We start from the raw sequence: 23,615 nt of genomic DNA, 5'->3' as shown, positions 1-23,615 counted from the left end.
TGGTCCAGCTGGGGGAATACGTAATGACGTTTTGAGGCACGCTGTAAACAACAACATACTGTTGGTTAATAATGTGACGATACTGACCATAAAAGGCTTGATGTACAACTGCAAAACAACAATAATAACAAAAGAAATTGCATGTTTTGAGACATTAGCTCTACATGCTGGGTTAAAAAAGTTCCAAAAGTATTTAAGTTACTTCTTAAGGTCTGTTTGCAATGATCAAATATTTATTTTAGACTAATTAATCTACATTAATTAATTGTAAATTCTGCTTTGTTCATGTTAAATAACCTATAAAATAAAAAGTACACCTGTAACCCTTGTTACAATCCAAAGAAACCCAACAAATATTTGTACAATTAAAAGCAGGATGTTGTTTTAATTTCCTCAATTTTGTCCTTGCTCCTTTTCTTTTAGGTAACATAACTATTTCCTGCAGCATCTATGTAATTCTTCTACACATCACTGCACATATGAGGGCTGCTGAGGCACTAACTGAGCTGTCAATGCAGCATTGCCTGACTGCAGCTTTGATTGGCTGTTGGCACTTTGTTGTGAAACCTCAGTGGATTTTCTTTGCACTGATCCCTGCAGTGACACCACCACTGGGCTAAGTGAACTTGGTCGGTGTGGCAGGACAACCACACTGTGAAGCATGACTGGTACCCTGCTAAATATAACCTGTAGGGCACAGGACACTGTAATCCTCACAGGCTTGGAGTTTGTCATCGTACACTAACCCTCCTGATCCCCTACATCTGCAGAGCAACCGATGAACTGCAACCGACCTTCCAGCTGAGTTAGAACAATAACAGGATGGAGATCCAAAGCTGATGTCATTTTAACTCATTCCATTTCGCTGGAAATTCTTGTTGCAATTGCATGATGTCATGCTATGTATTAAGGTGCATGGTTTTGCTTACGTGGAACAGATGGAACAGACGGGGCCTAAACTACAGCAAATAGAAAAGACAAAAACAATTATCCGAAACTCTAAAGCTTCACATTAGGGCTTGTAACAAAGACCAAAATATGCTGTAAGTTTGTTTATGATAGGGCGTGCACTAAACTGCAGTGTACAGCGTTGTTTTTCAGTGTCTCCTTTAAAGTGTTCTTTCTATTCTTATGTGTCTGCACAAACAGGTGACAAATTAAAGAACTAATATACAGGGTTTTAATGTGTGCCACGAGTGCTTCAGTGGGTCTTGGAATTGATTCTCTTTACATTCTTAGGACTGATGGAAATAAAACAATGTAAAAGTCGAGATGCTGGTGGTGAGTTTTGTGTAATATGTTCAAAATCTTCCTTAGGTCTTCAGCTGGGTTGAGATATGATTACAGTGATGGCCTTAGCAGATAATTCACATCCTTTTCTTGCTTGTCAAACTATTCTGTGATGGCTCATTCCATATAGATCGAGACACTGTTATCCTGGAATGGACCACATCAGGAGAGAGATCTTTCATCATAAAGGTGAACAGTTTTGCATTGATTTACAGAGTACCTTCCTTCTAAGGGACAAGTGGCTCAAAATTATACAGCAAAACTTCTTCAGCAGCAAACTAGAGCCACCAGATCACCTTACTGCATTTTTAAAGTAAAATCAAAAATAAATATGAACCTTATTGAGCTATATTTTATTTTCATCCATACAGCAATTTAAGATGTTTGTATAATAAAATTATTACTATTATAAAATTATCTCAGTGAAGATCTAACAGAATTGTAGATGTATATACGTTTGAAGGTCTTTTGAAGCCGTTCATAAACAACTGCAGATCATCAGTTTTATCAAGTACACAAAATACAACATATTCAGATGTGTCACCAGTTTGCAGAGGTCTGAAAGAAGACCTAAACTGTCACCATCAGATGAGTGAAAACTGGTTAGAGGTAATCCAGATTTTCAGCTACCCGCATGGACAAGCCAAATGTTCTCTGGAGAAAGATTTTATGGTCAGATGAGACAAATATGGAAATATTTGGCCACAATGACAGGAGGTATGTTTAGAGGAGTCAGGGTGAGACTTTCAAACCTCAGAACACTCTACCAGATGTCAGCTGTTTAGCCGCCAGTGTCACTGATGCACTGCACAAAAAGGATGAAATAATAAAAAAGGATGACAACGTCCTCCAAAATATGCAACTTCACCTCCGATTAGTTAGTTAGACAGTGAAAACTTGGACACTGTTGGGTGTTCTAACAGAACAATGATCCCTTACACACATCAAAACTGGATGGATAAAGCAGGCTATCATTAAGCTGCTGGGATGGACCTCCCAAATCCCAGAATTCAGCCCTATTTTAAATTTCCAAATGATAAAATCCACCAAACAAACCAATTTAAATAAAGTTTATCAGGAAGAGTGTTTAAATATAAAGCCGGAATTATTCCAGAATCTTGTTGATGGCTACTAAAAGCATCTGGTGGAGGGAATTTAACCAAATATTAATGTGCGTGTCCGTAAATGTGTGGATTAGATAAAAGTAACTTTGAAATGTAACTTTAATGTTGATATTTCTTCAACACAATACACAGGTATTTTGGACATAAGGTTCAGCAGTTGTTTCTAAAGCCTGTCTTGATAGCTTCAATGAATTTTGGTTATTAATTTATATTAATGCAATATCATCAAAGTGGCACATATTTAGTTTAAATAAGACAAATAGATAAAACAGCTGTTTCAAAAACTAATAATAAATTGGGCCTTTAAATTAATAATTTAACATGAAATCCTTTTTTTTAAGCCAGCAAATTTAGTTACTAACAAAAACTTAAACACATCTTTTGGATTTGAGGGACTCGTCTATAGTTAGGAAAACACGAACCCAGGATTACCCAGTGTTTTTTCATATGACACTGGAAGAGGGATTTTGTGTGTGTGTGTGTGTGTGTGTGTGTGTGTGTGTGTGTGTGTGTGTGTGTGTGTGTGTGTGTGTGTGTGTGTGTGTGTGTGGCATTGTATAAACTCAATCCTCATCATCAGATTACAGCTCTGTAATCTCTGGAATCATCCATGTGGTAACGTTTACTAACATATCATAATGTCATCTTTCTTTCTACACACACACACACACACACACACACACACACACACACACACACACACACACACACACACACACACTTTACTTTGCCTTGCATTTATTTCCTACAGGCTTAGCTCAACATAATTTATCTTCAGTTCTCATAATAGAACTGAACATTATCTAATTGCTTTTCCTGGTATCATCTTCGCATGCCAAATTAAGTTTCAAGACACAAAAACTGTAATCTCGACCTCTGACTTTAGATGTGGGTCAAGAAGTAACTGGAAAATGAAGGACGAGCTTGGAAAAGCTTACATGAACAGAAAAGAAAGCCTTTCATTATTTGTCAGTTTTGTAAAGTGTGAAAAAGCTTAGTCACAAGGTATTTTGTGGGGTTTTTCTATATTAAATGGAAAACTGTAAAAATCTCTAGTTCAGCCATTTTCTCCTCTCTGCTTCTATAACACCCAGTACTCTCCATGAATTCATATTTTTAAAGCACTTTCTGCAGAGCCGTTCGCAGCGCCTCTCTTCCATTTGTTCATTCTCAAGAGATTAAAACCAGCCTTTTGGCTAACAATGATGCATTTAGAGGACTGTGTATCGCTTCTGATGAAAATAAAGTTACAAATAAATGCAGGCAGCTTTGTTCTCTTACATAATGAGACTAAGTGACTCGGGTGAGGCTCATGGGTGTACTGACTCTCTTGGGCTCTGATGCTAAGTGAGGCTGGCATAGAGGGCTGGAGGGGAGAGAAGCAGTGTACCATGGGAAGGTCATGATGCTGCTGCCATGATGATGGGTCAATGCACCGTTGGGACGGAGACAAATCTATCTGTTTCTATCTATTTGAGATCCAGTGATGTAAATCAAGTTTTTTCTTTTTGAATCCTGCCATGCCTCCCTGTGGTGACATGTGGATATTACACTCCCATCGGAAAATAATACTACAGTCTCTTTGTGTAAAGAATGGTGACTGATATGATTGAATGCTAAATATTACATTTTTTAAAAAGGAAAAATGATATTTTTTCAATGTTTTGTTTCCATTTTGATTTTCCATCTAAGCTTTCACAGGGCAACACAGCTCAAATGATGTTTTATTACTTATATGTTTTATTTAACCATTCTTGTCAAGTTATTGAGTGTGTGAAAATAAAAACATACAACGCACATGCTCACACCTTTAACCTCTGTGATTATGTTGTAATATAATGCATTTGTACTTGTACTTGACTCTTTTATTGAAATATGTGTCACTTGTGCTTCAAAATGACAATTTCAAAACCAGACAGTGGCTATGTGCATTGTTTTGCAAGGAAGCACACTCCATTGGTTGAAAACACATTAGTGCCAAACAAAATTTAAAGGAAAAATAATAATAAAATAATTAATTGTTGAGTTTCTTATTCTGAATTAAGGATTTCAGTTAACAAACTGTGCATTTCTCTCATGTTTTTTACTCTTTTTTTCAGTCCTCAGAGCTTGAATTTCAATCGAAAACATGAAAATAAAAAAGGCAGGTACTGTCAGACTATTTATATTTATAGTCTATGGATGTGTTGAGCTTGCTATGAGGCAGTAGGGTGGAGTCACAGTTAAAAGATTGTCTAAATTCCTTCGGTTTGTCGCTCCATCAGAGGTAGTAGTCTTCCTCCTCAATGTCATCGTGTGTGTCCTGGAAACCGAGTGCTTCGATGTCATGGGTGATGTCAGTGATACGTCGGTTGAATTCCTGAGATCCTGAGGCTAGAGAGCAATTATCATACCTGCTGGGAAAAACAGAAAACAAACAGAAAAGGCCTGAAAAACTCACATTTATGTTTTGACTGTAATTTTATATGATAAAATCATGTGTTGAGATCATATCAGTCTACACTACCACATCTACATACCCTCTCACGGCGGTGGCAGACATGTTGCTCATGCTGCGTTTGATACGTCCAAAGCTGTCGGTTAAAATCCCGCCCTCCCGGATCCCAATGCTTTCCAGGAAACTCTCAAATGCCCCGACATCCTTGTCTGGGATAAATGGACGCATACCTGGAACACAAAGGACAAAAAATAAAATGACGGACTCTGAGGAAACACAATAGGCCTATACCAACTACACAATATTGCAAAATACAGCAGTTTTTTTTTTAACGTAGTGTGCTGGCAAATTATTATTTTTAAAAATGTTACAAATTTTCAGATTTCTTTGATTTCTACAGAGCAAAGGCAGCTAAACGGTAGCTGGAATCTGTCTTTGGTCTACAAACCTTCTGAGGACATTAGAATTCAGGGTTTTTGTAATGTTTCAGGAGTAAATTGTTACTTTGTTCCCAAAACATTCTCTAACAATTAGATAACAACCTTCAAAAACATTATAAAAGTGTTTCATGATAACCCTTTTCACATGCTTTGCGATTACAATCCTGCAAATTTATGTCATTCTTATTTATTTAGTTATTTTAATGTTCTCACAGTTTTATTGTGGTTTTATAAGTTGGTTACTCTTTATCAGGCTCGTGGGACCTTTGGACAAAACACAGGGTAGATGGTCATTGTCCCGAGTCTAATTTACAATCACCAATTAAAATTCCAAAAATGTTTTTGGGAGAAAGTTGGAGTACCTGGAAAGAAACAAGTTTTACCCTTGAACCTTTAGTACTAACCACAGTGCCACTGTGCAGTATTGCATGTCAGAATCTTGGCCTAGCTTAAGTTTAAACTGATGTTTCCTTGCTACACTGGCTGTGAGCACCACACCCTGTATTGCACCAGCCCAACATAGTGCATTATTGTAATCTTCCCCACAGAACTGCAAATTAACCAGTAAAAGAAAAGAACTAACCAGTGTAAGAAGTAAAAGTAATAAGTTGTCAAAAAAATGTAAATTTTTTTTTTGAAATTTGAAAAAAAAAAAAAAAATACCCAAGTAAATCACAGGTACTGGAAAATTCTACTTAAGTACAGTAATGAAGTATTTGTACTTCATTAATTCACACCTCTAATCCTGTTGCATGACCCAGTTCTGGCCAAGCTTAAGCCGTCAGACAGATGGCATCCCGCATGGCTTGAGAATACTTTGTTATACAGAGAGGAGTTCATAGTTGATTCAATGACTGTAAAAAAAAAAAGCCCAGATCATCACCCCTCCACCACCGTGCTGGACAGCTGGCGTGAGCTTTTTACACCCACAGCAACAGATTATCATAGTAAAAGTAATCTTTATATTTAAATATATTACTGTGTATAAAAAATGTCCGTAACTCCTGAAGAGTAAATGCAAAACTTTGGTTTAACCTCCTGAATCAAAGCTGAAAGTCTGCACTTCAATCAATTGTTTAGTCAAAATTAAAGTCTGTCCAACAAATTATGGACCTCACTGTAGCTATATTATATTTTACTCTTCTTTGCATGTTTTAATGGATGTAGAAGAGCAGAGTTCATATCAGGATTATCTGAATTTACTATTTTTTATGTAAAAATGTATCAGATGCACAAGTAAATGATCTTTTAGATGTTATCTTAAATTCATAAACTCTCGCAATTAATTCATATTATTAATAGTTAATAACTATTTATTAATATTAAACACAGTAGAGTTCAATAGAAACAGCTTCTCTACGTTATTTAAAATGCAGGCGTGATGACTCCTCAGCCAGTTTTCATTTTGTCGGATTTCTTCTTCTGCCACCACTAAATCTTTCATAATGATGATTATACAGCACGCTGAGGATTAACAGGGTGTGTGGAGGAAAACATCATACTATCCTCCTTTCTCTCTCACTCAGAAACAGGAAGCTGTGGTTTACACAGACTGCAGTAAACACACACCAAGAGTGCTCACACATGCACACACACACATGAATATACAGACTCTGCTTCCCCTGCAACACTACCACAAACATAGTATGGATAGTAGGTTGTGGTATGCCACAGGGTTTCAGTAAGTTAATGAGCTCTCTCTCTCTCTCTCTGTTCCACTCTATCTGTACATCTCTCACCCAGCAGCAGGAACTTGCGGTTGTCTCCGTACAGTTGCAGCAACTCAGAGCAGAAGTAGTCAATGTTTGATCCCAGTCTGTATTCTCTCAGCAACACCGCAAACTTCTGCAGCTCCGCTGGAGCCAGCTTGTTACGCAGCTACACACACACATAAAAGGAGACTAAGATGATGATGCAAACAAGCAGATAACATTTCTTGTTCGTTGAATTTTCCCATTTGTGGCAATAATGCAGTGTAATCACAACCTCTTCTAAGTACTTTGTTAATAATTTTACATCTAGTTTCATTGCTCTAAAAATGACCTGTTACATATCTGCTTACACACTGTAATGATAGAGAGGAATAATATCTACACACTGTCCTGTCTGCAGCACATCCGTGTATGAACAGGAGAATCCATTTGACTTGTGCAAACACAATTATTTTATTGCAATGTTCAGACTTCTCATTCAAAAGTTTGATTAGTTTATATAGTGTCGTGTGGCATAATGGAAACCAAATTCAAAATATATAAATCTATTCCACTATGAAGAGCCAGTTTCACGTGCTGTGGGTGAGACTGCTGAACAGCAGTCACTACAAACACTCACAGTGATCATGTACTCCTGCATGAGCAGCAGGCCAGGGTTACTGTCTCCTGCATCACTGACTGATGCCAGACTACGATGGGAGTCCTGCAGAGAGATGGATGAACTCTCGCTGTATGTCTCGCTGTAGTAGAGATCGAAGGCATCTTGGGAACCATCACTGAAAGACAGAAGAAGAGCGAGCGAGCGAGAGAGGGAGAGGATTACTGATAAACAATAATCACACCACAGCAGCTACTGATAAGCTGCCAATTGTTCACTGAGTTGATGCGATGCTTCTGTGCCTGTTATAGTTCACACCAAAGCATCTAATAACCATTCTTCCATAGTAGCTATTTATAAAACTTAGTGTCTATAAAGCATAATTCTTATGGGATTCTAGCTCATTAAATTAATTTAGTTTTCTGGGCTTTTAATGGAGTTGACAGTAAGATGTTTTTTTTAATTTATTTTCATGTTAGACATTGTAAACCAACACAGTACCATTCAACATTACAAGGCTTATAACTGGTAGTCCACATAGCAAAGAGTCCTCAAGACACTGAACCCCAAATACTGTCCCCATTGCATCCATCCATGTGCGTTTGACACAAAGTACTTAATCTATAAAGAATAAAGTGCTATAAGAATGCATGCTGGATGAAGCGAATTTAAATATGAATACTAAAATACAATGTTTTTCTTTTCAGATTTAAACTATTTAAACCAATTATTTTCTTCATCACTTATCCAGTTCAGGGTCACAGGGACGATGGCGTCCACCTCAGCCATCACAGGCCGACAGGTGGGGTACACCCTGGGCAGGTCATCAGTCTGTCATTGTTCGGTTTGTATTTAGGACATCAGGATAAAACCTCTCGTAAAAAACCCAGACCTGCTGTCCTGAAAACCGTGTGATAATCACGACTGAAAACGTTAACTGCAGGAGTGTGAATATTTTACCTGGTAAAAGTAGTTTTTAAAAACTTTTTGACTTTGTGAGGTTAAATCACTCTGCGGCACAGAAACAGTGGTGCAGCATGTTACTTACTATGAGCTGCAGCAGCTAAACTCTGGATCATAACTGTAAGACATGTCCGTCAGACAGCTGTCACCTGTGCAGAGACAAAGAAGCATTTAATAAGCTTTCTACTATTCACTTGCCCAAGACAGTAGTTAGCCTTTAAATCTCCACAGAGGCTGCAGTGTTTATCAATAAATTCAAAAAATAACCAAAAGAAAAAAGCAAATAAAACAGTACTAATTATGTTTTACTCAAATCCTGAAAACGGTGATTAAAATCATAATGGTTCATCCTCTGGGGAGGAAGAAAATTAGCAAATTTATGGGGAGATGGGTACATATACAGTACAGGAGATTTATATAGCAGCATTACTTACTCCTTTGCAGCCAATAGCGGTCCGGCATGGTGTAGTGAAAGCCCGCCCTGTCAACACATTCGATGGTCTGATGGCCGTAAATGATCTGGAACATCTGACAGATGAGGGAACAGTACTCCTCTGCAGCATCCTGCACGCACATTCAAACACACAGAGGCCGCTGTCAGGCTGAATTAGCAGACACATCAATCAAACACATCATCTTTTAAACCTTGAGTTACCCTTAAATCACTTTTGCGCACAGCAAATTCCAGTTTCAGTGCAGCAGTCACATAAGTGAGTGTGTTCAAATGCACACAAGTGTCAGGATATAAACCAGCAACCACTGAAAGCAGAGCCAGGAGTCCACTGATGTGATGAAACACGGCTGGAGGCTGTTGGCTTCATTTGAGCCAGTTAAACAATGACACCCTGCTGCTGCCGAGGCAAAACAAATTATTACTCAGGAGAAGAGGTTAACAGTGACAGAGGAACCCTGTCACCGCACACACACATGCAATGACAAAGCAATTCTGCTGTAAGTGTGATGTAATGATCCAGGTTATGTAAGACTGCAGAGTCTCACTATCACTGTTTGTGTGTGTGCCGATGAATGTGTATCATCATCAGTGTCGCCCTACTTTCCACTGTTTCAGGCAAATGATTAGAGACCCCTAATTAAACAATGCTTTGCATTTCATTTGCTTTTCATTTTATTTCCTGTCAAAGCTTCTTTGATTTTTCGCCTCCCATGCTAGACTAACATGTTTTGGCTTGTTGGTTTTATTAGCGTCATAATAAAACCAGCCATATAAATATACACACACACTGGCAGGGTTGGCTTGAGCATGGGGGAGCGGTGAGGGGCATTAAATTTCATACATTCTTATGATTTTTTTCTATTAATTGAGGCTCTCTTCAATTTGTTTCACAAAATTATTATAGCTTCTTATGACATTCCTTTCATGATTTACTCCTTCATCTTCTTTTGTGTTTGCCTGGGTCAGGCCCTCATAGCCGGAGTTTAAGGAATGATGATTCTCCCGGGCAGCTTTTGTGTCTTTTGTTTGGGGAAGATGTGGTTTGGGATGACTTGTAAGAATCATGTTCATCTCAGGTGTATGACCCGAGGTGGGCTGAAAACAAGAAGAGCAGGCAAACTAAACTCAAACCACTAAACTCAAAAAGCACAGTGGCCCACAGCTTTCAGAAAGAAGAACCCGGGTGGATTATTCAGTGGGCATTTTGGGTATTTGACCGCAGCTGAGGGTCCATCATAAAGGCAAATGAAACAAAATGCCAGAATTTTATTGTCTCAAACTAGATCACGGTAAATTGATTGGTTCTTGTATAGCACGTTTGTACTCTGAGCACTCAAAGCACGTTACACAACTTCTACATTCACACCAGCACTTTTTTCTACGTGCTTCCTATCACACTCCGATGGATGACTTACTGTGATCAAACCACCAACCTTCTGGTTAGTAGGTGACCTGCTCTACCACCTGAGCTACAGGCACCATGAAGCTATACATTTTTGATAGGAATATCAACAACACATCACCAGTACCCTTGACAACTCATATTGTATTTCACCTAACCCTTTTCCCCCTGCACAACTTTGGGTAGTAGTCTATCACCAACTCAGCTGGCAGTACGGGCAAAATGAATGAAACCAGATGAGGTGAGCAGAAGAAAACAGGGAAAAATAATGTACTTTTTATTTATTTAAATTTTTTGTATGTATTTATTCATTTTGTATGTATTTTTTATGTTTTTTGTTTCATTGTATTTACCTTTAAATTGGTTGAGATGGCCTTCAGCAAGATCCCAAGCTAGCTAATCTGGAGGTTAGCTGCAGTGGCAATCATAAACTCAGCTTTTTGTTTTATAACCTGAAATCGTTGTTCAATCAAAATTCACCATCAGTGGCAGACACCCAGCAGCAGAGAGACCCACTCATCTGCTATCATTTTAATAAGAGTGAAATTTCCATAAATTGATTCACTCTCCACTGGAAATATTTATTATTATTATTATTATTATTATTATTATTATTATTATTATTATTATTATTATTATTATTATTATTATTACTGACAGTGGATTTTTTTAAAGTCTGTATTCTTTTTCTAACGGGTCACAGTGTGATTGTGAGAAAAGCTCATTGAGCTCTGCTTGGGTATGAATCATTGCTTCTGCGCTCTGCTGCAAGAGCAACAGATAAATGGAGAGAAGAGGTCCTGACAGGTGTTCAAAGGAAGAAACAGTCAAGACAACAGGTGTGGGTGTGTGCGTGTGCACACTTGTGTGTTTTAAACCTTTAAATGTGATGTTATCCTTGTAAAATATGAAAATGCGCTGGCTGTTTCGTTTTATTCAGTTATTTTATAGCTGTAAGAGAGTTCTTTTTAGAGCGGTTCTGTGTGCATGTGCGTTGACATTTATGTATGCTACGTCTAATTATTGATGAAAGACCCTGATAATCAAATGAACTTGGCCAGGTCCCACCAAACAGGTGTCCAGGTGTCTGTAATTTGATGATCCAGTCATGGAGGGACTTTAACTCGCACATTAACTCACAGACAGCCAGGTGACGCATGCCCCGGCCTTGTAAGTCAAACACAGATTATAAAAAAATCATAAAACGAGGTCACCAAGCACAACTTCTGAAAGCTGTAATTTAAATTAAGTCAAGTATTTCTCATTTTTTGAAGCGCGTCTGACCCACCCTGTTCTCCACAGCCAGGATGACCAGGTTGCAGTAGGCGTCGGGGCAGGGCGTGGGCTCCAGCGGGTTGTGGTTCCTCCTCTCCCAGCTGCCGTAGCTCTTCCCCCTTTCCCAGCTCCCCGTGCACGCTTGCCTCCGTTCCCAGCTCCCCGCACCACCTCCACCAACCCCTCCCCTTCTCTCCCAGCTCCCTCCTCCACCACCACCTCCACCCCCTCCTCCGTGCCTCCTCTCCCAGCTCCCACCACCACCTCCACCTACTCCCACCCCCCAGTTCCCGCTCATGGGTCTTGCCCTGCGGTTCTCCCAGCTCCCTCCTGTTTTACATGTTGGCTGCCTCCTCTCCCAGCTCCCTCCGACTCTCTTCCTCTCTAAACTCCCTCCACCTCCCCTCTCCCCACCTCCTCCACCACCCCCTCCTCTCTCCACATTCTGGTTTTTATCATGGTTACTCCTGGACAGTGACGGCCTCCAGTCAACTCCACAGATGGTGTGTCGCCTCTCCATCGTACCCCCGGCAGGTCGGGGGTCAGCATTGCAGCTCATGGTCTGACGTCGCCCGTCGATGCCAGTTGGCTTTTTCCTGTCCAGGCTGTCATCCCCAGCAACCACAGTGTCCACATTTAGACCTGTGAGATGTGGAATTACACAAAACATATAGATCACAAAATCTGACATTTTCAGCACCTGAGGCCCCATCTCCTCTGTTTTCACAGGACTTTCTTTAGATTATAGTATGAGACATATCAGCGTTTTGAACGTGCAGTAAGGATATGAGGGGCAAAATGTAACACAGCTATAAATCACCTTAATTTTAAAATAGCCAGCCCAGTTCCTGCAGCATTCCTCTGTTTATAGTCTCCTGCTCCTCATAACATAATAAGGAAAACAAATGTGTTTTTGTAATCCTAAATTATTTGAGAGGGGAAAGAAAAAAGAGGAGAAAGTTTGTCCAGTGGAGATAAAAAAAATGCAGAAAGCCGAATATTTTCATTATGAGATTCTCTAACACACTGTATAAATAAAAGTCAAGAAAACAAACTTTTCAGTTCAATTGTATTTTATTTATACAGTGCCAACTCAAAACAACAGTCGCCTCAAGGCACTTTATATTATAAGATAGACCCTACAATAATACATAAAGAGAAAAACCCAACAATCATATGACCCCCTATGATCGAGCACTCTGGTGACAGTGGGAAGGAAAAACTCCCTTTTAACAGGAAGAAACCTCCGGCAGAACCAGGCTCAGGGAGGGGCAAACAAAGTCTGTTTCCAATATGTGATGATAATTCCCCAAATGCTTTAATGCCAAGTGTTTTGCTTAATTTAACTAAAAACTGAAAGCATCATTTAAAAAGTTTTATTGTTGTTCCACTTCATTCAGTAACCACCTTTGGTCTCACCTGTCTTGAGGACCAGGAGGTGCAGTGCATCATCTCTCAGGTAGGAGGCAGCAGCGATCTCATGTGTGGGGATTCTCATCAGCAGCTTCTCGTTGTCTCTCCAGGTGAGCAGCAGACAGCGAGCAGACAGGCTCAGGATACAGTCCTGGTCCACGCTGGTCTTCAGCGGCAGCACCTTCAGCTGCTACTGACAAACACACAGGAACATGTGTTTGTAGATTATCCACGAACGAGTCAGACGACAGTGTCATTGTCTTATCAGAGCGTACGCAGTTTAACTCTGTCACCTTGACAGTATCCAATCTTTACTAACCCTGGCTGTGTCCAGTAGCTGTAGCAGCTCATCTCGACTGGAGGGGTTCAGTGAAACTGAGACCCATGTCAGGTGACCAAGGAACTACAAGCAGAGATCAAAAGAAAAGCAATTTGTCATGGCGTATTCAAGTATATTATTATTTTTTCTTGTATTTTAGTCTCTCCTGGCCTATTCATGGCCCTACCTTGACCTCCTTCTCCACATAGTCAAAGATGAGTCTCTCGGGGTGTATGAGGTAGTCGGGTGGGTAGAGGGGGAGGGTGTGCAGCGGGCGGCGATAAATGTTTCCTCGATCAACTTGTCTACGACCAGATTTGGACCAGACCAGTCGCTTAATGGGAGAGACAAAAGCCTAAAGGAGAGGAAAACAAGGATGCTAAATATTGAAGAGTCCCTCGACAGCCATTGAGTGCAGAGGATATTCTAATACTAATACTAGAAGGCCAAACCTGCCACTTAACAAACACCTGATTGATTGATTGGTCCAATATTTTCTTCATGTCAAGTTTCCAGATGATGAAACTTGACTTGTGAGTTTGGTGATCGCCAGCCTTTTCTTGTAGCACCACCGTTGTGATTCTTACTGAAATGTCTCAACAAGTTTTAGATGGATTGCCATGATTTTTGGTAAGCATGTTGATGTTTCCTGGATCTTTACTGAGCAGCAAAAAGGTCAACATATTATATAGCTCAATGCTTCACGAAGAGATACGAAAGCTGAGGCTTTTGTGAGAGTTTTAGGTCTTATTTTTACGTCTGCAAATGCACAAAAGCAAATGTTAGCATGTTAGAATGAGATAAACAAAAAAGATCTCAGTTCACAACATAAGTCATCTCAGGGCACTTCATTCTCTATTAGCTACCACGTGGCATCAACAGGGAGAAAACCTCCAGAAAAAGCAAGCTCACTAATTCTTGTCAGCTTCCTCGATTTATTGGAGTGCTTCCATCCTTTCTTATAGTCTCTCAGTATTAGCATTTAGCTCAAGGTGAAGTGCAGCTGCCTTGTATTACTAACAAGACTTTACCTTGTGTCTCATTTTGTGGTCCTTATGCATCAAACGCAGATGTTTACTGTATGTTTAGAGCAACGGATTCAGAGTTTATTGGCCAATATTTATGATTACGAGAGGATAGATCCTGTTTATTTAATGACCGTTCTTCTAGCATTATCCACAAGGATCTGTACAACGTAAGCTACATCCCAGTTTCTGTGTATTTAGAATTAGCTCTAACTTTAAACACTTTGGAGAAAGTTAAATATATTTTATGAAAAAAAAGTTTTTGATGTGAATTAGATTAAAAATGCTAAAACTATGGTAAAGGTACTTTTCTTTGTTGATGATGATTTAGACCTAATGGCAATTAAAAATAGCTGAATCATCAACAAAGTGTTTATTTAGTGAGAAAATGAGTGTTGTGATTCTAATTACCAGAGCACAGTCCAGTGACTGATGGTGTCTTGAGTTTGAATTTGAGCTGCAGCCACTGAGAAGGTTAATTTGTGTGTAAATGCATGCCTCGGTATAATTGCGTGTGTGTTTATGCGTGTGTGTTACTGCACTATGTGCCTTGGGCTGTTCCAGCAGTGATTGACAGGTGAGCAGTGATCTCTGACAGCTCATCGCTGAGACTCACTGACAACACAGCGCACACTGTTAGACACACACACAAACACACATTAACTGTAGCTAGAAGGCATAAGGAGAGTGGACAATACAACACAGAGACACACACTGAACAGAGAGAGGACATTAGCTTGTCTTAGAGTCAGAAACCTGTCTTGTCTCTCTCTGTGAATTATAACAAGCGCAGATCTCTGTGTAGGCAGATTTCTGATGAACATCTCTTTTGTCAGCTGAATTTAACAAGAAAGACAGAGGATGCTTATAATGAGTTTTGTTCTTTTTCTGGTTCCAATGTGTCTTTGAGGAGACAAAAAGAAGGGAAATAATTGGATTTGTAATGAATGTGTTCAATCTAACAACGTGCCTGGGTCACAGCAGGGATTAATTTTCCACCTAGCTTTAGAGGCTTTTTGATTTCACGTAGTATTTTTCCAAACTTTTCATTTTAAATAAACATATTTTTCTCTCTCTAATGTCTTATTTCAGGCTTTAGAAAACTTTGTAATGAGAACATGTTTTTAAAAAATGATTCCAGCCAAATCAAGAACTTTTGGCTTTCATGTCACAGTCAGATGGCCCCATTACACCAAATTGGTTTAGAGAAACATCATTACTGAGTGGCGGTAGTATGGATATACGAGCTAGGGATGAATGCAACAGATGGTAGAATAGAAGAAGAAGGAGACTATCCTCACAAGAGAATTCAAATAGCATCTGTATATTTCTATGAGGTCGGATCATGGCTTTTGCCTTGTGTCAGGCCCACACAATCAGGGGGATGTGTAGAGGAGGGGCATGGGGTGGTATGTTTTGATTGTGCTGTACAAATTACTGCACTATTAGGCCACTTAAGTACTCAAGGAAAAATCTGTGCCAACAAGTGCCCTTGTGCCAGCCAGCTGAACTTGCAAACACCATGGCTCACATTGTTTACCGTCTAATGTGCCAAAAGCGGCTCAGATGATCCCCAGATGTGTTTGCCATCTGGGCATAGGTCATTGATGAGGTGTCAAACATTTAGGCCTTTAGGGGGAACTCCTCTGGGTTTTCCATATGTTAGCAGACTAACTGGTTTTGAATTGCAAATTCTATTTGCAAAAAATGAATAAAAAAAAGGAAGGAAGACCCAGCACCTTTCCTTGGTTTAGTGTCAGTGACGTACGGATTAACAGTTGTGCGTGGCCAAGATACTGACAACCCAGCAACCAAACCTAGCACCACGATCATGGATCAAGGATATCTTTATAATCAACAAGGGGCAACTGGTTGCACAGTCAGCAGAAATCACACAACTTTAAAGCAACAGTTTTTTAATTTATATATAAAAAAATAACCAGCAGGAGAAAATGTTTTCACAATAAGTGATATAATGTCAAAAACCAAAAAATCAGTCCTGACTGCAGTGGTGAGTTTTTGATCTTTACATTTGGATGCGTGTCACTACAAAAAAGTTCCTTGTCTTTTATCACTTCTTTTTCATCTTTAGGAGGACATAAGCTTGATAAGCTTGATAAGCTTGATAAGCTTGATAAGCGAGGATAGTTTGCTGTTGATTGATGGCAGACAAGGTCAAACTACCAAACCAGCCGACTCGTGTCTGTGACTCATTTGAAATCAGCTGACTTTAAGCTTGTGCTTGTGAAGATGCCTAATTAAAGGGAGACTTGAAAGGACTTTTGGTTTGCATAAACATAAACGCCAGTGGCTTTTGAAAATATGTGACAAAATGAGCTTAAGTCATCAACATCCAAATGACACAAAAACAATGAAAAGACAAAAACTGAAATGTGGAAGAGGCGCTACAATACCTTCTTGGATTTCTTTGGTTCATAATCCATAGTCGTTCAGTCTTTCTCTGTGCTGATCCTGTGGTGGGTCAGTCCTGGTCCAGGTCACACTCTTCCTGAATTTATTTTTTGCTTCACTTTGCCTTTTTTGTCATTGCTTCTTTCTTTCCGTCGGTTTTTCAATTATTCCTTAAGTGTCTCTGCCTCTCTGAGTTATTTTAGCTTCTGATACAGCTGCTTCATTCCTGTTCTTTCTCTTTCTACACTGATTGTTCTTTTGAGACTTCTCCTGGGACCACACACACACACACACACACACACACACACACACACACACACACACACACACACACACACGCACACACACACACAGGAGAGGCGAACAGGAAGCAGAGGAAGCCCACTTCCTGTCCGAGAGGAAACTCCACCAGGGACTGATAACATCCATTCTTTCAGTGCTCACACACACACACACACACACACACACACACACACACACACACACACACACACACACACACACACACACACACACACATACACACACACAATTTACCTTTAATTAAGCTGGGCTTTTTTGACATGTTTTCCATTTCAATGATACATTTTTTCCAACTTCAATTTGTATGTTTTCAAACTAAACTGGAAAATAAACAACGTGGATGATCAAGCAGCTTTGACCTCACATACCTTTTTTCCTTCCCACTGTCGCCAAAGTGCTGCTCATAGGGGGTCATATGATTGTTGGGTTTTTCTCTGTATGTATTATTGTAGGATCTATCTTACAGTATAAAGCACCTTGAGGCGACTGTTGTTGTGATTTTGCGCTGTATAAATAAAATTGAACTGAACTGATACCTACCAATAGCACTCTTGTCAGTCTTTATCATTAAAGCTATTTAAATCATTCAAAATCTTTTCTACTTCTGATCCAGAACACAACTGCAAATAGATTTTTAATGTTCACTCTTGATATAGAAAGTAGGAGATGTACCTTTGTAATATGAGTGTTACAGCTTCTGGTCACTAGGGGCTTTGGGTGTTCTTCCCAGGATAACAGACTTGAGATTCTCCTTGAATTATACAATTTATGCTATTTTCTGTATGTCTTCCAAGTCTTTTTGTCTCTTTCCCTTTTTTCCTAAAACACTTTTTGACATTCTCCAAAAGTTGAATCTGTTCATCTGGACGTAGCGTTTTGTGGGAGAAACGTTTCGTCACTCATCCAAGTGACTTCTTCAGTCTCAGCTGACTGCAGGTTTCCCCAAATCTTATAAACAGTACATTTGCATAATGACTGAAACCAGCCCACTGAAGGAATAATGGGCTGGGAGGTCAGTTCCTCAGGTTGTTGATCAATGGTCATGAGAATTTGCATAATCGTGATGAAGGAACTGACCTCCCAGCCCATTATTCCTTCAGTGGGCTGGTTTCAGTCATTATGCAAATGTACTGTTTATAAGATTTGGGGAAACCTGCAGTCAGCTGAGACTGAAGAAGTCACTTGGATGAGTGACGAAACGTTTCTCCCACAAAACGCTACGTCCAGATGAACAGATTCAACTTTTTGAGATTTACTTTCCTGGATGATTGAGAATGCATCAAGACGACTTTTTAACATTAGAATAAATGCAGCTTTATGTTGTTAAGTTGCTTTTCAACAGTCTTTGGTCATTTTGTCTTCTCAGCATTTTACCAGCTGTTTATTATGATGGTGTAGTTTAGATTTAAGAGTGAGTATTCATGTCCTGTCTTTCGTTGTCATCGTGTTAAGTATGACTCAGTGTTAACTTTCACAACTCCTTTGTGTTTCGCTGTAAGGCTGCTGGTGAAGGACTTTAATTACCAGCAAAAACACATCTGCGTCTTTTGTGTTGATGATGACAGAATTTTCATTTGGGAGAAAACAGCCTTTTGGAAAAGATACTACAGTCCTGTTTTTGATCAATAAGCATCTTATTATATGTATATATATAAAAACACCCAGCACGCCCCTACGGGTGGTTTATCCTTCAAGCTCGGGTCCTCTACCAGAGGCCTGGGAGCTTGAGGGTCCTGCGCAGTATCTCAGCTGTTCCCAGGCCTGCGCTCTTCTGGACAGAGATCTCCGATGTTGTTCCCGGGATCTGCTGGAGCCACTCGCCTAGCTTGGGAGTCACCGCACCTAGTGCTCCGATTACCACGGGGACCACCGTTACCTATATATATATATATATATATATATATATATAGATATATAGATATATAGATATAGATAGATAGATAGATAGATAGATAGAAAAAACATTTCTATTTTGACATATTGATGGCTTTATCCATCCTTTCCTGTGCGGTGAGAGGGAACTCTGGGTATATTTGCTTAGACTGTTGTCCCCAGAACCCAAACCCAGACAAGCAGCAGAAAATGGATGGATGATCAAAACACTTAAGGAGGGAAGATGTTTTGGCCTTTCCACCCTTACAATTATAGGCTACGTTCACACTGCAGGTCTTAATGCTCAATTCCGATTTTTTGATCAAATCCGATTTTTTGTCTGCTTGTTCACACTACAAATAAAATGCGACAGCAAACGCGCTCTAGTGTGAACACACAACGCGCTCTGTTTAGACCCAGAGCAAACAATATTGTTTGACTGATGGCCCTTAATATAAAGACTTCGGACTTTACGTTTCCCAATTTTTGCTTTAAGTTATTTTGTTATTTACATAATAATGTAAATAACCTAATAATTATCCTTATCGCTGTTTTTAGAGAGGAGCGGTGCTTCAAAGGATAGTTGCAGATTTCTGTCAGAATCTGCAGATTATACAGTACAAATAAAATGTTCACGTTGTCTTCCCAACAGTTTCACTAACATCTACACTGGATGGCCAGGAAGCGTTCGCGATGTCTTCTCGGGCGCTTCTCCGGCGCTGATAATTGGCGTCTGTCTTGTGTCAGTGACGTAAAAGACGAATTTAATGCGACATGACCATTCAAACAGCAGTCGCTTTCTAAAACATCAGATATGTATCGGATTCAGTACCACATACGAAAGTGACCCAGATCCGATTTGAAAATATCGGATTTGTGCCGTTCACACTGTCATACCATGATCGGATATGGGTCGCATAGGGTCAAAAAAGTCGGATTTGATGCGCTTTCACCTGCAGTGTGAACGTAGCCATAGAGATTTTGATAACAAATTAAAATGTTAAGCTAGAAGAAATCATAAGGATGTTAGATTTTTCCTTTAAAAAAATACATTTTTGACCAAATAAAAAGAATAGTAACATGGAAAACACAGCAGGCGTGTTACTCATTTTACAAGGTTTCCTTAAACAAAATAAAACACATGCTGTGATATCGCTGGGCTTCCCGATGCCCAGCTGATGAACAGTTTGAAACCAAACATTAAAGAATAATTTGTTGCAGTGAGCAGATTTGGCCTGAAGGAGGCAGCACTGTGACAAAGACTAACTGATTGAGGAGGACGGGGAGCAAAGGAGGGTGGGAGGGACTTTATTGTCCTAATCTGGACACTGATGGAGGCAGAAGAGGAAACATCAAACCTGTGACCTTTCTGAGAAAGAGGGACACACACACACACAGAGAAGCACACATGCGTGCAAGCGTGTCACACGGCCACATGCTGATGGTAAATACTACTTGAGTGTATGATCTGAAATGGACACACAAACACACACAGACCTCATGTGCGCACAGCTATTGTCAGGGTAACTACTCCATGGTGACTGGAGGGCTTAACGATCGTCCAGTTACCTAGGTAACGGGAGACAAAGATGGGGCATTTATCTTTTGAGTTTCTTTTTTTTTTTCTTGTCCTGATCTCTCTCTTTCTCTCTGAAATTTAAACTCCTCCTTGTCTTTTAAACCAAACCACAAAGCTTTCCTAAAACTCACCAGGTAGGTTTTGGTGCCTGAACTTTACCAGCAAGTGAAAACCAAAGTAAAAGAGCAAATGCTTGCAAAGTGAAGCAAATACCTTCACGCTGCAAATAACAGGACATGAACTGTGGTCTTCTGGCTGTAAAGTCTGTGACTTTCTCCGTTACCACCGTTTCAGCCTCCAAGTGTGGACTTTGTTGTGCTTAAAAGGGCGACATTGCCTCTCAGGGTAAGCGAGAAATGTTAAGCCAATAATACTATGGGTTCAGGCAAAATAGCTACTTAGTCAGGCGAAGGGAAAATATCTTTTTAAAAATAACTCCACTTGCAAAATTTACACACATTAATTTCACATTTTCTAGGTTGCTCTACATTTGGCTCGATCTGCAGGTGATATAAATTTTGCATGAGCTTATTCACGTGGCTGCTAGAGGTCACATAACTTTCAAATGTAATAAGGTTTCATAATATCATCTGAAATTAGCATTTTAAAATTAGCTAGAACAACAATGACTAAAACTCTTATTTTCCTTTGGTAGCAAAATAAGAGGATGGATGAACTTTGTGGCCCTTTGGGAGCCATTAGAGGAAGAGCAATGTTCGGCACTTCGAAGTTGGTTTCATTTATTGGCCTTTGATTCTTTGTGTTTTAATTTTCTTTTCCAGTATCAAACAGTCAGAAGCATTGATATTCAAGGAGATATACACCTGTAGGCTTCAATGCTGACAACAGAACTGCAAATAATGGCTGCTAGTGCCACACAGGACAATCTGAGTATTGCAGAAACTACTGATTTACTACGATTTCCCCATACAGCCATATCTACAGTTTACAAAGAATGGTCCAAAAATGGGAAAACATCCAGTGAGCAGTAGATCTGTGGATGAAAATCCCTTGTTGATGCCAGAGATCAGAGGAAAATGGCCAGACTGCTTCTAGCTGATAGGAAGGCACCAGTAACTCAGTTACTTTGGGATACGTTGTCTGCAACTACTTGTTGCAACCAACGTACCCTAAAGAGCATGCTGGAGGCACATGTTGAACCTTGAAACAGATGGGATACAGCAGCAGAAGACCACACCAGATGTCAGCCCTGTCAGCTAAGAACAGCAACGTGAGGCTACAGTTTGTCTGTTCTATGAGTCTTGATTTCCATTCCAACATTCAGAAACTAAGGTCAAAATCTGGATAAACTCCCTCATGGTGGAATGATGTGGGGATTTTTTGTTGTTATTTGCTTTGTTCTTACATATTTTGGGCCCCTTAGTAACAGTTTAGTTTAAATACTACGGCCGATCTGAGTATTGTCGCTGATCATGTCCATCTCTTTGTGCCTATCGGACGGCTGCAGGATTCTAGCAGGTAACACAATGTCTCAAACCTCAGATCATCTCAGACTAGTTTCTTGTACTTGGCAGTGCATTCACTGGACTCAAATGGCCTCCACCAAACAGTCACCAGATATTAATTCAATAGAGCATTTTGGATGGGATTTCTCATGTGATCATGTCAATATGGAACAAATCCTCTGCAGAATGACTACAGCACCTTGTTAAATCCATGCCATGAAGAATCCAGGATGTTCTCATGGCAAATAAGTGGGACAGTGTAACTAATGAAATGCTGCTTAGTGTAGATTCAGCATCCTTATCAAGCAGCAGTTTCAAGGATTTGACAATAACAGTCCAATATGAGCAATAAACACAAAGTTACCTCGTGTGCCCTCACAAATTTGTGAGTGAAATAAAAACTCACATCCGCATGGATTCACCTCCTCTTGACACACACACACACACACACACACACACACACACACACACACACACACACACACACACACACACACACACACACACACACACACACACACACACACATCAATCATGCAGCTGTAATCTTCAAACCTTAAAATGTTTTGGCACTGCATCAATGGTATATCTCAGACTGTGTGTCTTTGTGTGTGTGAGTTTGTGCATCGGGTGCAATCCACGTAAATGTGTTCATGTACATCTGTGTGAATGTGTGTGCAAGCGAAATCAAAGAAGCGGCATCCTTACAAGACCCAACACTTCACAAACATGAAGTCTGACGCAAGAAGAGAAGAAAAAAAGGGGCAAAAATTGCACGAAGGACGAGACGGGAGGAAGAGGAAGGAAAAAAGGATGAAAGAGAGAAGGATGAAATGGATGATGGTGGAGAGTCACATAAAAGAGGACAACAATTTAAAGTAAGAGGAAGGTGGGAGGGTAGCTGAAGAGCAAGAAAGTAAAGGGAGTGGGCAGATAGATGAGGACCAACAGGAAGGAGCAGTGAATTAAGTTGTAAGAGAAAGGTGGCAAGATAAAAAACAAGGTCATTGACAGAAAGAGGGTAAGAAGAGAAGCAGAGAGAAAGAATGAAGGAAATAAATCAGTAAAGATAGAAGGAGGTGAAGGAGAAAGGTACAAGGGTTAAAACAGTATAGAAAAATGACTAATAGGGTGAATAAAGGAGGTTGGAAGAACATAAGAAGAGAAATCAAAAGGAATAAATGAATAAAAACAGAAAGAAAAATTATGGACATATAGAAAACTGAAAACAGAGAAGTAGAAACTAGACAGAAATCAGCAAAGAAGGAAAGGAGAAAACAAGGTGAAATAAGAGATCAAATGAATAAGAAGTAGAAAGAATACTCATCTATGTACACAATATGTTTTCTTCTAAGTAAATAAAAAGAAGAAAAAGATAAGAAAACACAGACAACAAAGAAAATAAAAAAGACACAAACAGTTTGGTCGCCGGTCCTCCAGAGATGCCAACCAAATAAACAACAAATCCTCGGGATGTAGGGATGCCGATGCGAGAGAGATGGAGAGATCAAAGTATGTCTTTCCTCCTCGA

General features: G+C 39.7%; 1 protein-coding gene across 2 annotated transcripts; it reads right to left on the bottom strand.

The window, feature by feature from the left end:
• Positions 1-4,168: 4,168 nt before the first annotated feature.
• Positions 4,169-17,130, bottom strand: ccm2l (CCM2 like scaffold protein). Of its 2 annotated transcripts, none has more exons than XM_063463998.1 (11): positions 16,867-17,130; positions 13,615-13,782; positions 13,428-13,511; positions 13,115-13,298; positions 11,709-12,337; positions 8,999-9,128; positions 8,650-8,713; positions 7,623-7,779; positions 7,031-7,169; positions 4,934-5,081; positions 4,169-4,810 (listed from the first exon to the last, which is right to left on the bottom strand). In XM_063463998.1, exons 1-11 carry the CDS (start codon positions 16,894-16,896, stop codon positions 4,675-4,677), a joined length of 1,869 nt encoding a protein of 622 aa, XP_063320068.1. In that variant the 5' UTR covers positions 16,897-17,130; the 3' UTR covers positions 4,169-4,674. The 2 variants fall into 2 exon arrangements, with proteins under 2 accessions (XP_063320068.1, XP_063320069.1); XM_063463999.1 differs by having other exon boundaries at positions 4,169-4,807.
• Between the last annotated feature and the right edge of the window lie 6,485 nt (positions 17,131-23,615).

Source organism: Pelmatolapia mariae, linkage group LG20 (assembly GCF_036321145.2).
Source record: "Pelmatolapia mariae isolate MD_Pm_ZW linkage group LG20, Pm_UMD_F_2, whole genome shotgun sequence".
Taxonomy (NCBI): Eukaryota; Metazoa; Chordata; class Actinopteri; order Cichliformes; family Cichlidae; genus Pelmatolapia; species Pelmatolapia mariae.
The sequence above is the reverse complement of the archived record's forward strand: the minus strand, read 5'-3'. Positions and strand labels throughout refer to the sequence as shown.

Bases quoted from the DNA above. Each gene is read 5' to 3' on its own strand.
- ccm2l (XM_063463998.1), bottom strand. From the start codon at position 16,896: ATGGATTATGAACCAAAGAAATCCAAGAAG. The intron at 13,299-13,427 runs GTTAGTAAAGAT...GTTTGTCAGTAG, and splicing joins AGCTACTGGACACAGCCAGG to CAGCTGAAGGTGCTGCCGCT. The intron at 12,338-13,114 runs GTGAGACCAAAG...CACATCTCACAG, and splicing joins CCTCCTGGTCCTCAAGACAG to GTCTAAATGTGGACACTGTG.